Source organism: Pleurodeles waltl, chromosome 9 (genome assembly GCF_031143425.1).
Source record: "Pleurodeles waltl isolate 20211129_DDA chromosome 9, aPleWal1.hap1.20221129, whole genome shotgun sequence".
NCBI lineage: Eukaryota > Metazoa > Chordata > Amphibia > Caudata > Salamandridae > Pleurodeles > Pleurodeles waltl.
The window spans coordinates 957,004,245-957,017,414 of NC_090448.1; the positions used below are offsets into that span (position 1 = coordinate 957,004,245).

General features: G+C 42.6%; 1 protein-coding gene across 1 annotated transcript in view; it reads left to right on the forward strand.

Annotated features, from left to right (window-relative positions):
* The first annotated feature begins 996 nt into the window (after positions 1–996).
* The window catches only part of PPP2R5C (protein phosphatase 2 regulatory subunit B'gamma), a 1,141,542-nt gene continuing 1,129,368 nt past the window's right edge, over positions 997–13,170 (forward strand). The window contains exon 1 of the mRNA XM_069208343.1: positions 997–1,218. Coding sequence (XP_069064444.1) covers positions 1,192–1,218 — 27 coding nt within the window. The 5' untranslated portion in view covers positions 997–1,191. The remainder of the gene's footprint in view (positions 1,219–13,170) is intronic.

Consider the following 13,170-nt stretch of genomic DNA (forward strand, 5'->3'; position numbering starts at 1 on the left):
CTATTGTTAGTGGTCCTGGGGGCTGCAAAGGCTTCCTACTTCAGTTTAAGAAATCAAGAGTCATGGAAATCCTACTCAATTTATACAGAGATTTGAATGACTAGGTTGGAAAATAGCGATTTATAAAACAAAATACGCAAATACCTTAAAAAATGCCAGACAAACCACTCTGTCAGATTGGTTATCTTCTCAGCCTCACTACCAACCAGTTAGGTCCCTTTCTACCTCGATGATGCCACATTGGGCTTTTTCATACTAGTTTAGACCCCAGCGGAGTTGAAAAAGGTCACAAGAGCTGAGAGCTTTAAACCACGTGACAAGTAGACTGCTGAAGCAAAAATAAAAAAAAACACCTTGTGGGCTGCGTAATTAAACAATCTCAAAACATTACCTGCAACTTCAACTTGAGCTTTGCGTTGAAATGCATTGGCCCCGCCAAATTAAAACTTTTTATTAAGAGGAAATTGTCCTTTTGTTGACTAAAAATGAGCTTTATACTTCCAAGCAAGGTCAGAACAGTATGCAGACCACTATGTTGTTGCAAGATTCCGCGCACCGCTGCCCATTCCACCCCCCCCCCCTTGACTCTCATTAATTCCTCTAACAGGAACACTTCTGTTATCCCTCGCCCTGTCTCAACTTCACCGCTCACACCCACGGTCCAGCCATCGTGTACTTGAGCTATTCCAGCAGCTGGCGACCCCTAGCTTTCCTGCTTCCGTCAACGGGTAGATCAGCGCCAAACTTTCTTCCTCTAGGGTCCGTAATGCCGCAGAGATCAAACCCACTGCTGCCTCGCGGCAGGGTACCTATTCACCCCGCCAGTGTGGCAGGCTGAGGGGCACCTTCTACGCGCAGTTCACCGACGCGGACCTGCACCCGCCCAAACACCCGAAGCACGGCTGCACCTCCACACCCGCAGCGTACTGACAGGAGGTAGCGCTGAAGCATCAGGAGCGGGGGCAGAAGCACAGGGCGGGGCCGTGGGACGTCGGCGCACGTGCTACCGATCGCCCAATGGGTGCTCGGCGTCACTAGAGTCGCGGACGCTGCATTGGCAGCAGCACGGCAGCAGCGGCGGCCCCGGGTGGAGGACAGTGGAGCTGGGCAACGAGGAAGCGCCCCGGAGGTTCGGGAGCGTGGCCTGACCCGGATCACCGCCCCCTGCGAGGCGCTCGCGCCGGACCCGCAATGCCAAACAAGACCAAGAAGGAGAAAGTGAGTACTGGAGGTGGCAGCGGCCTCTGTGGGTGGCAGGGCTCCCCGAGGGGGCGGCAGGCTGCGAGACTCCCCGGATAGGTGCGGATGACCGGGCCTACAGCCCTCGGATTGCTGTCCGGACCGGTGGGAAGTTGCAGGAAGTCAGACGTCATTGGAGCTGTCATTGCTGCCTGTGAACTGGGGCAGGCAGGGAGCATCCTCTTGTGTGCAGGAATGTACTCCCGCCCACCCCTGGGGGTTGGGCTCCCATCACCATGGTGTCACTATTGATTACAGCGGCCGGACGACTTCCGCATTAGCCCCGCACCCTGCCCAAACTACACACACACCCCCTACCTCCAATCCAATCACTACACCCGCACTTGCCTCCCAAAGGACCCCCCTCCACATTTATTGTTTGCACTGCTGTAATCTTGTCAAAACTTTAAAAGTCACAAACGTGTGGGACTGGACGCTTTCTTCTGCCTGTACTTTCACCTTAGTCCACTGCAATGCCTCCACTACTTATCATCAACTATTACACAACAGTCAAACATCCAAACAGTGCAACTGAATCGACGACCTAAATTGCCTCGCTAATCTCCCTGGTTAAGTCGATTTTGTGTTCTAAAATAGAACGCTCGTCCTGACTATTGATTAATGCTGGTTTTCATAAGCCTGTCTTAAGTTTCACAGTGCATAAGATGTCTCATAATAAATTGTTGCTTTCTCGACAGAGGCTGCTGTATGTCTTCCCTTGCGGTCCTTGGGACAAACTGTCTTAATACTTTAAAAATAAATCGAAGACTTTGTACAGGCTACACTTAAGATATAGGTCAGATTCGCTCATAGTGCAAGCTATTGGAGATCATCATCGCCAGCAGGTATTCCCTAACACACAACTAAACAACCACTATAGGATCCTTTCCATTTGTCATCTTAATTTTTGTCCCCTGGGCATTTTCCATAAAACGAATCATCATAACATTGCCGCGCAAAAGTACATTTAATAAAGAATTATTACAAATATATTCTCCTTTATAGATAAACCAGTGGCAGACTGCACAGTTAATAGTCCTATTTATTAATATTTCACAGATGTCAAAATACAACTTCAATAGTAAGGCTCATATGGGCTGGCATCACAGTGCAAATATACAGAATATCAGATAGATACACAAACTTGGCAAGCTTTACATAAAAACTGGGTGTGAACTTAAATTATTATTTTAAGCAGTCTTTCTTGCCTCTGCCGTGCAAGCATCAAATACTAAAATATAGCAAAAATAAATGGGTTCCAAATGACTTCCTTGCTGATCGGTACAGCTTCCTTTACTTCTCTCATTCTTGCTACCAGTAGAGCGGAAGCAAACATTTCTCCTCAGTTTTATACAGGGCAAAAGGGCAAAATATTTAGTAAGTGGGATTTTTGTTTCCACCACTTGGTTGTACCAATGTAAGTTATCAGATTTCGATAAGGTTTTTCAGTTGCCCCCGAATTTTTCTGCTGGCAATATAACCTGTACCAGTTTGATTAATTAAAAAAATAGGTTTTATTGAGTATAGTTCAATTTGATTGAAGTACCTTTCTAATTTCTCGTCCATTTTATATTATCATACTATGATTTCAGTGGACCCCCACTGGGGCGATATAAATGAACCAGTCCTAAAACAGCAAAATTAACTCTTGTAATAATTGTATGATTGAACCAAATTACACAGCGGCCAGTACTCTACATGGTTTCGCTAACATGTTTCTACCATTGTGGTGTTAATGCGCCAGGATGTGGTGTTATATCAGTAAGTGTTGCACTTTAGTTCTTCCAGGCCACACGTGTGAAATGAAAGTGTCACAGGGCAAAATTTGGCTTCCAGTCCAATGCCATTGAGCTTCATTTTATATCACTCTGATGCCATAAGAACACGTGCTGGATGATGTGCTAATCAAATAGTCAACGTTTTCAATGCTACTTAATTGGTGTTTTTTTATGCATCCTTCAAGTTCTGAGCCCCTGTATAGCTGCAGCTACCGCTGTGGCTCGGTATGTTTTGATTACTGGTGAGATAGCTTTTCCAAACAACTTTTCTGTGAACTGTTTTACAATCATGTAAGATAAATCCACTCTTTTTCCAGTTGGACGTGCCAATTAGCGTTATCAGAAGAATGAATTGTGATATAAGGTAATAGAGCCACTGTTTTTAGTGGTTGTCCATCGAGTCATATGTTTTTAGTCATATTTTCTTGATGCATCACTTACATTGTTTTGTGTGATTTACAAGTAGCTTATGATCTCTACAAAAGGTAGAAAAAACAGCTAACAAGTTGTTGTAGCGCATACTATTAGTCCTTAAAAAGGTTCTCTTTGTTCTCAAACAAAATAGATTTGTGCTCTCCAAATAGTGTGGATCATGAGATATAGCATATCTTAGGTAATCATGTGCCCTATTCATTTGAAGACAGAAGAGAGCAGGGCAAAAACACAATCCTTATTGCCCCTTCTTAACACCAGAAAATCATCTGTTGTCTCCCCTCCCTTGCTCCATCTCACTGTTGTGCAGTTCCCAGTGTAAATATTAATGGTAACTGACAATACATAATGGAGAAATTGAAGTTTTGTTCTGTACCTTCCACAGTTTTGGCTTGAGGGATGTGTCAAAGACTGTTCTAAGGCCAATAAGGGTTATGTCAAATAGTTGTGTATTCAGCTGAACATACTTCCATAGCATCACAATAAGTCAGTGACTGCTTTACAGTCCCATCATTGCTGGACACAGTTTGTAAATAGAAATAATTGTTTTACCTGATATAAGTTCAAGGCCAAGTAAGTTTAATTTCTCACTTAAGTCTGCCCTAAGTCGAAGAGACTTATAACACAAATAGTTCTATGGCGCATCACCCCGATCCACCATAGACCAATAGTATTTCCATCTATCGTTCCTGACTTCAGGATCTCCATGTTGAACTGTTCCCTGCTATGCTTTTTGTCACATGTTTTCTTTGCATTTTTTTCCAAGCTGTTATATCTGTCTCTTGGTAATTAGCATTCATATGCTTGATATTCCTGAGGAGATCAGGTTTAAGGTCTCGTCATTCTGTATCATAACATGGAATTATACCCCTTTTCACATAAGATTCTTGAAGATAAGTTTTCATTATTTAATACCTTCTTTCTGGATCATTTCTGTTCTTGAAGGTTTGACGAATTGCTCCCTATAGTAGACTTAACAGAAACAATATAGGTGGGATCTTGTCAATGTTTTGTGCATGTGTTTTTCTTTACCTACATTTTCCCAGCACAAAGCTTTTTGTATCAGCCAACATGATAAAACAGTAGAAGGTTTTTTTATTTTCTTATTATACAATCTCCACAGGAAAAAAATGAGTAATAGATAAGAGAGCGTAGTCACTGGCTAGATGTTAGGTCACAATCTTACCAATCAAAATGCACCAATGAACTATTTTAAGTATCTTATATTCAGTATAGCCCAGAAAGCATTTATACTGATATGTAAATACACAGGGTTGGACAGAAGGAATTTGCTATACTGCTATGGTATTTTTTTAGCTGAATGTGACTTACACCTAAGTCAATCACCTTGCACCTGGGGTCCATATTTACAGAATATGATAATTCTATTGTATATTATTCTATGATTATAAAATAGTTATCCCCTAGATTAATTCTCTGCCAAAGACTCTCGCTCCCACTGTCCAACTATCTTTTCTTTCTTTTTTTAAATATAAAAATAATTCACGTTACCCAGAAGCCACATGGCTTATCAAAGGCCACTTCTGGGAGGTTTGTTCATTCGGGTTCAACCTCCCCCCTAGAGGCTCCTGACCGGGGGTGGTCCAAACCTTTGAGTTGGAGTAACCCTTAGAGCACGTCTACTAGGCATTCCCTTGGACCAACACTTGTGTGACCATAGGACAGGCCAATTTTGCATAGCTACCCAGCTTTTTAATGGAGCCCAAAATATATACTTATTATTGTACTCTTCATTCCCCCTTGTATCTGATGTTAGGTTAAATATTAACGATCCTTTCCACACCAAGACCGTTGGGAGGAGGATACTGATCCATTTCCTTAAAATCTCCCCCCTGGCCAATAATATCATGAAGAACAGTAGTTTGGCACTGTCTCTATTTATTTCTGTTTTTTCTCAGTATACTACCAAAGATAACCAATGGGAGGCTTACCTGGCACTTTATAGGTAAAATGCTGTTGATTATTTCACCGAATTCACTCCAAAACCAGCTAAGACGTAAACACTCCCAGAACATATGCAAATCTCTTGCAGATTCCAGGGCACATTTCCTACAACTGACCTCATTACCTTGCATCAATCTTGATAGCTTCTCTGGGGTCCAAAAAGCCCTGTGGATTGAAAACAAATAATTCCTTCTTAAACAGGCAGGCTTGACTGTAGAATACAACAAAGTAGTAGATACTTGCCATAATTCTCTTATCTGTGATCCTGGCAGATGCTCCTTCCAGATTTCTTCTGGCAAAATAAATTCTCCGTCTGTCATTTCAAGCAGTGCCCAGTACCATCTCAACACTTCTTTCTTGTTGGGGCTGACCTGATGAAGCAGTCCTTCTACCTTGTTTGAGCCGCCCACTTCTTCTTTAACACCCATCACCGACCTCTTTATTTGCATATATTAAAACTTGGAGAGGTTCCCAACTGTTTCCCTACTGAGGTCTTCATACAAGATCACGTCCTATTTATTATACAGTTGTCCCCATTGCATGAGCCCGGCCTCTTTCAGAAGTGCAGCCAAAGCATCTTTAGTCCATTCTGACGAACCCGGTGAGTCCCAAAGGGGTGCATATTTACTGTAGTATGGCAAGTTGGTAGCCCTCCTCACTGCCTACCACATGTTTGCAGAGTCTTGAATTATTTTGAATCTCACCTTCTTGAAAAATTCAGGATCTCCGAATTTATATAGAAATCCATCCTCTGTTACCTTCTCAAACTCCATCATGACTTCTTAAAGTCCCAGCTCTGAAACTGTTGACCCATTCAATGCCCCTCTCATATTTTTATTAACGAGCGCCCAGGCGTAATAATGTAGATCTGGTAGTGTTATCCCCCTTTTCTCTTTCCTTTGTCTCAGCTTCTTCCACGCTATGTGCGCTCCCTTGTTGGTCCATATAAAACTACAGATTTTGCCCTGTAGCTTACTTAACTACTCCTTATTATACTTCAGAGGCTTCGCATTAAAAATAAATAACAATTTCGGTAAAATAATCATCCTAAGATTGACCCTACCTAAAATCGTAAGTGGTAAGACTGCTTACATGAATCAGTCACAACCCTCTTGAAATTTAATTCTGCTATTTTATCAAGATCCTGAGTTATCATAATGGCCAGATATTTCAGCTCCCTCTTGCTTGAGACACTCTCCTCGGGCACATTCCAAGTCATAACTTCAGTTTTTTCCTTATTGACTGCGTACCCTGCAATTTCCTCAAATTTTGCTGTCAAATCTTCCAGGGTCGGTAAAGTTTGCTTCAGATTTGTTGTGTAGACCATCAGATCGTCTGCATAAAAGGCACTTTCCTAGACCAATTCCCACAGCGAAACAAAGCTATCATAGACTCTCTTCTTATCTTGCAGGTCAGGGGTTCTATATTCAGGTTAAATAACAATGGGGATAGTGGGCACCCCTGTCTAGTTCCCCTCCCAGTTTTGAACGGGCAAATTAAGGAGCCGTTATACCAAAATTTGGATGCAAGAATTTTCGTTATTATCTCTAATACCCTTGTAAAGCTCCTTCCCAGACTGAAACCTCACAAAGGTTACTCAGATATGACCAACTGACCCTATCAAATGCCTTAGAAGCGTCAATCTTCGCCACTGCTAAAGGTTCCTTACATGAGCTAAACAGATCTATTGTGCCTATTAAACACTGACTCAACTCATGCTTGTTTCTGCCCTTTAAAAACCCTTTTGGGTCTTCATGAATCAAGTTACCTAAAACATCGCCCAACCTAACCACTAAGACTTTTGCAAACATTTTGTAGTCATTGTTCAGTAGAGAGATCAGCCTATATCAGTCACAGCGTGTGGGATCCTTCTCCGGCTTTAAAATTTGTGTGATAGTAGCCTCCTTCCAAGAGGAGGGAAGCATAGCCCTCTCTACTAAAATGTTATTACGCAACCTTACTAGAATTTTAGTTATAATATCCCCTAAGACTCTGTACATTTCAAGGGGTAACCCATCTGGGGCTGACGCGTTCCCTGGTTTCCCCCACCGTATGACCTTGTCCACTCCTTCCTGCCCAATTACTTCATTCAGAGCTTTATTGTCCTCCTCTCCCAGGGCAGTAAGATCAAGGTCTTTTCAGCCGTGCCTAAACCTTCTCTGGTGACAACTCTAAATTCTCTGTATAAAGATCCTGAAAAAAATCCCGAAAGGGCTCTCCAGTCATCTAATTTCTCCTTCAGGTGTTCCCTGGATTTTTTCCCTAAATCAGTCCCACCTTATTTCTCGCCTAATTTGACTTTATTTTCCAGGATAGCAATTTCCTGCAGTTTTCCCTGTATTGCGAAATGGGCCACTCTATTCACTTCACATCTTGCCTTAACTCTTATCTATCATTACTGCAAGCTCATACCGTAGATCTTGGAGCGCCTTACCTAGTTTCCCAATTTCTTCCTCCCCACCACGCTTATCTATCAGCTCTTGTTCCACTAGTTATATACGTTCTTCCAAGCGACTGATCTCATCTTTATATAATTTCCACTTAATAGAAGCTGCTCTAATCAGTCTACCTTTCAAAAAAGCCTTCAAGGCGTCCCATACCATAGCTAGTGACAACGAACCCACATTGAAGTTAAACAACTCCTCTGTGTCTGCTCTCAAGTCTGCCACTATACCCTCGTCTAGAAGGAGAGTTCTATCAAGCGTCCACCTACTCTGCGCAGCCCTCCCTCTTACTCAAATGCACAAATGTACTGCTGAATGATCGGATAGATGCACTCCAACATGGGATATTTCTTCAACACAATCCTTCAGCCTCCCATCAACTAACACATAATGAATCGTCAATTGGTGCCTATATGTATGTCTTATTGTTGTACGTATATCCCTGTTTTGTTCCCATCTTCTCTCTCCATATATCATGTAACCCCCAACTGAGACATCATATTAATTACTTGTGATCACATCTTCTCATTCATTTTCAATCTACTTCCTGAAGATCTATCCAGATCATAATTTAACACTATATTAAAATCCCCGCCCATATTATAGGATCGGGAAAATGTAACCAATGCCAAAATAACTCTCCCAAGGTTGCAATGTCATCCTTGTTAGGCCCTTAATAGCCCACTAAGGTAAACACCTGATCGAAAGCCACCAGTTTTCCGATTGCCCTATCCACTGGCCCTCCCTGGAAAGAAATTCCAGTATCATTTTAAACTAGTATAGCCATCCTCTTACTGCCCCCGCCTAGGTGGTACTTATTATGTGCTGAATCCATCTACATGGTTTAAATAACTTGGTACACTCTTCGTTAGACAGATGTGTTTCTTGCACGACTATCACCTTACTTTGGGCGTCTCTACAATATTGCACCAGCCTATTTTGCCTAATCCTAACCCTTAAACTATTAACATTCCACAATAGGAGCCTCAGCTCATTTTTCCTCATCATCTACCTTCCATGATCAGCCCGGCTTTGATGGCCCCAAAGGCAAACAGAAGAAAAAACTACCTAAGTGCCAGTGAAGGAGGAAACATTTTTTGGATTTTTCACCCATGCTCCCCACCCTGTGATTCCTCCCCAACCCCTCCCAATCGACCTCCTCCTAACTCACTCCCTACCTGCCTGGGAGAAAACACCCTGTCTTCTTTCTCTATGCGAATACGCCTCAGGAGGACTCTCCTGGGCCCGTGCATACTATCTATAATGTGTCCGTACATACATGAACTAAATTAGTTGCCATTATTTAACCTTGTAATCAGATCGTCCACACCTCTGCAGTCACTAAAGGTATACATTTTGTTATTAGCCATATCTTTCAGAGAAGCCGGGAATTTCAGTTGGGCCGTAGCCCCTAACCCCTTTAAGACTAAGATTCTCTTCCCCAATTCCCATTGCTTATTCAGTGTCACACTTGAGAGATCAGATCTAATCTCAAAACTAGTACCCTCAACCGTTAATGGCTTTTTTTTTTTCCAACGCAGTAGCTAGAATGCGCTCCTTGATAGCATACGTATAGAAGCAGAACAGAATCTTTCTGGGTTTATCTCTGTGGGTTTTCTGAATCGATCCCTATGCATGGACTACCAGACCTTTCAAATCTCCCCCTTCCAAACCTTCTGGGACCTTTTAAAAACTTCAAGTTATTTCTCCTCAGATTGTTTTACATGGATTCGAGCTTTTAAATGAACCCTCTCCTCCCTTGTTTTCAGGTCTTGAATTGCCTCCCTATTTTCCTCCGTAGCTCTTCTTAAGTCACTGACCTCCACCTCCAGGGAGGGCAGCCGACCTCTCTGTCAGGTTGTCAAACTTCTGTCCAAGGACTTCGCAAAGATCTCTGGTCTCCTTCTGGTTACTGGCCGAGATCTCAAAACCGCCCCTGACCTCTAAAGCCAATGCTCGTATAATTCCTGCTATAGACTAATTAAGAGATTCCTCAGCCAAGCCCTGCACCTGAGGACTCTGCCCCTGCTGCTGGAAGCCCCCATCTAGATCCTGCGTCTACTCACTCTTGTGCTCCTACAATTGACTGTGTGACGCTCCTCTAGCGAGATTCACTGAATCGTCCTGACCAGAGGGTCTACCATTATCGGTCTGTCCCAAATCCCCCTCCTACAGGATTTGAAACTTGTTAGGGGAGCACTCTATTTGCACTACTCGGTTTAACTCCAAGATCCCCTCTATGTTTATGCCTTATTGCACCTGGTCTCTCACCTCCATATCTGAAGAGCCAGGCAAAATTTTAAAGTATGTCTTCAAAGAAGGGATGATTTTAGGTCTCTTAATTAAGAGCCTCTTGTTTTTCAAACTAGCCGAAGCCGTATTACTACTGCTGTTGCTAACAAGGCTCTCCTGGATACCCGGGTTAACAAACAAGGACGTTTTTTGGGGTGGCCGCCCCAGTCACTAAAGCCGAATTTCCTTTCCCTCCACAAATCGTCTGCCGCTTCTTAAAGAATAAATAGAGTTGGCCTTATTCGCCCCTGCAACCTCCCCCTTTCCTCTTATAGCAGTTCAGCCCTCTCGAGCCCTGCATTGCAATCATTTTATTTTTGTTTTCATTACTTCCTGAAGATTCAATAGTTAATCCAGGTCTACAACCCCCTTCCTAGTGGGGAGCAAATTACCTCTCCTCCGCATGCTGCGCGTGGCGAAATCTGATGTAAGCTTGGATCTCCCCCTCTCTCCGTGCTCCGGTGTCCTTCCTCTGCCTGTGCTGCTTGTGCCTCTATTCCCCCCCAGGGGAACTCTTGTCACTGCCTTCCTGCCGCGTTGCAGCCCGAGCACCGCTCACGACCAGAGCACGGGTGCCACGCGCTCTGGAAACCCCTCCAGTGCGACTATCGGGTAGGTATTCTTGCTTCCCCTAACCCTTAAGGTATTAGCTGCTTTCCGTTAGAGCAGGAACGTGGACTCCAATACTCGCCGCACAACTAGGTTTCCAGAGCCCCAAAGGAGCCTCCCGCGGCCTGCACCTAACTGGCTGCCATGTTCTCCCCCTAAACACCAAGGCATTGTCCAACTATCTTTTATTTATGTATTTTCTTTACAGGCACAATAAGTATTTATAGGCATATAATTGCTGGAAGTATGTAAAACAGTAACTTTAGATTTCAGGTTTTTTTTTTTTTATGACATAGGGTTTCCCCTACCAGGGGACCCTCTGTCATCTTCTATGAACAAAGTCACATAGCAAACTTTAAACATACGGGGTTTAGGCCATGGGAAGCAAGTGGTGTATGGCTGAGTGGGAGGCCAGCCTCATTTAGAGACCCATTTGCACTGGGCTGTCTTTTCAAAGTATCAATCATTCCTCCCTATTTAGGGCAGGGCGTCTGACACTAAATTTCCCTGCCTGAGACTGCCATGTGAGGCTTAGAGGTTATAGGCAGAGGAATCGTACAGTGACCCCATCAAGGCCTCTGTTGCTTTGGTTTTAGGAAGCAAGCTCCCACTTTGGCAGTTAGTTTCTTGTAAAGAAAAACCTTTTTCCGAGCATTGCATCAACTTATCAAGGTTCTGTGGCTTCAGTCGAGCAGTTGCAGTGATGGCTCCATTGAGGCACAGAAATTCTCAACTTCATTGCTAAGATCTCTTAACTTATTTGGTAATTCTCTGTAATGAGATTAGAGGCTAAAGCATCTGCTGGTCAGCTGGTTGCCCCACAGAATCTAAATGAGCAGAAGTTCTGTCAATGATCACCTGCTATCTCGAACTGTAATCGTCCTGTGTTCTAGGAACTAATTCTAAGGACAGAATTTTATGACATTACAATATTTATTTGTAGGAGTCAAATTACTTGATTTAATTTTGACCGAGTTTCCCTGCTCTCCTTCTGAATGTCAAGCCTCTAGAGGTAACTGTAGAGACACACTTATTAGGTATAGATTCTGCTGATTTGAGAGACTGGCAGAAGAAAAGAACATTTAATTTAAGTGCCTCAACTTTCCTCAATAATCCACTGAGAACAAGCTGTTCACTAATTTAGGATCTTAAATAATATATTTAACAAATCAAACTGGTCATTCAGAGTAGTTCTGATTCATTTGCACAGTATAATTCCTAGCACAATATCACTACTAAATAAAATGCCCTTTAGGTGAAAAACAGATAATGCGCTTATTAGTTAGTGGTGCTTATTTTAGCTTTGGGAGCCCAAACAAAAACACTTCATGTTCCTGCTTTGTAACATCTGTGTTCCTCCACCCAATAAAGTCCTTATTTTACCAGGAGGAAAAAAAAAATGCAATCCTGCTAAGCCGCAGCATATATGGCAGATTGGTGATAAAAGATTACCAATTACGGAATGTTATCAATATCTAGGTGTATGGTTAGTTGCAAAACTCCTGTTCAAAAATCAACTAAAGGCCATAGCCACCCATATGTTTCTCCTGCAAATTCAACCATGTAAAGTCAATAAAAACCTAAATATCCTGAAAGGTTCTTATATCTTAGAGCTAGAGGGACATTGGCACCGGCAATTCTTTATGCGGCTCAAAATTACATAATGACCTAGAGAAGATATAATGTGGCGCAATTAGGACGGTACTTGGTCTACCAAAAAGTACTCCAGTCTGTTAAGTTTGTTTGGATGTTGAGATGATGGACCTAACAATTCTTACAGACTTTCACTTTAGTTATATCTCAAGTTTGAGGAATGCAACTAAGGCCTCACTAAAAAGCTTAGTCTGGCCAGGCACTAGCCTACTTCCCTAAAAAACATAATGAGATCGGAATACAGTACTTGGATAAAATCCTAAATGAACTACAGCTAGAGGAGCACTGGGAAAATAAGATAGGTGATAACCATTTTCAAGTGGTAGTCAAGACCGCAGCAAAGCTGATCTCATTTAGGAAAACTGGCATTTTCTAAGCTGACAAGGGCACAGCTTTAGTTAACATCTTATTAGTCACTGTATCCACAGCCATACTTGTCAATCAATATGAAACAATCCATAAGACTTCAATTCATAAGAATGAGATTTATGCTGCTACCCCTTAAAACTTTACAACCATGAAAGAGCAGAGTATGCGATTATCGCGGCGAAACAATAGAACATGTATTCTTTTTATGCCCTCTCTTACTACCCCTCAGAATGAAGCATTTGCGCACATGTTTTAATTTAATTCAAAATTAGGGCTGCAATAAATAAGTCCCTGTGTGGAATGGATCTTCAGCTCATGAGCTGCCTATTAAAATTACTGGGCTTGCTGCACAGGAGTTCGAGAATGCAAATGTGGCATTTCATGCACAG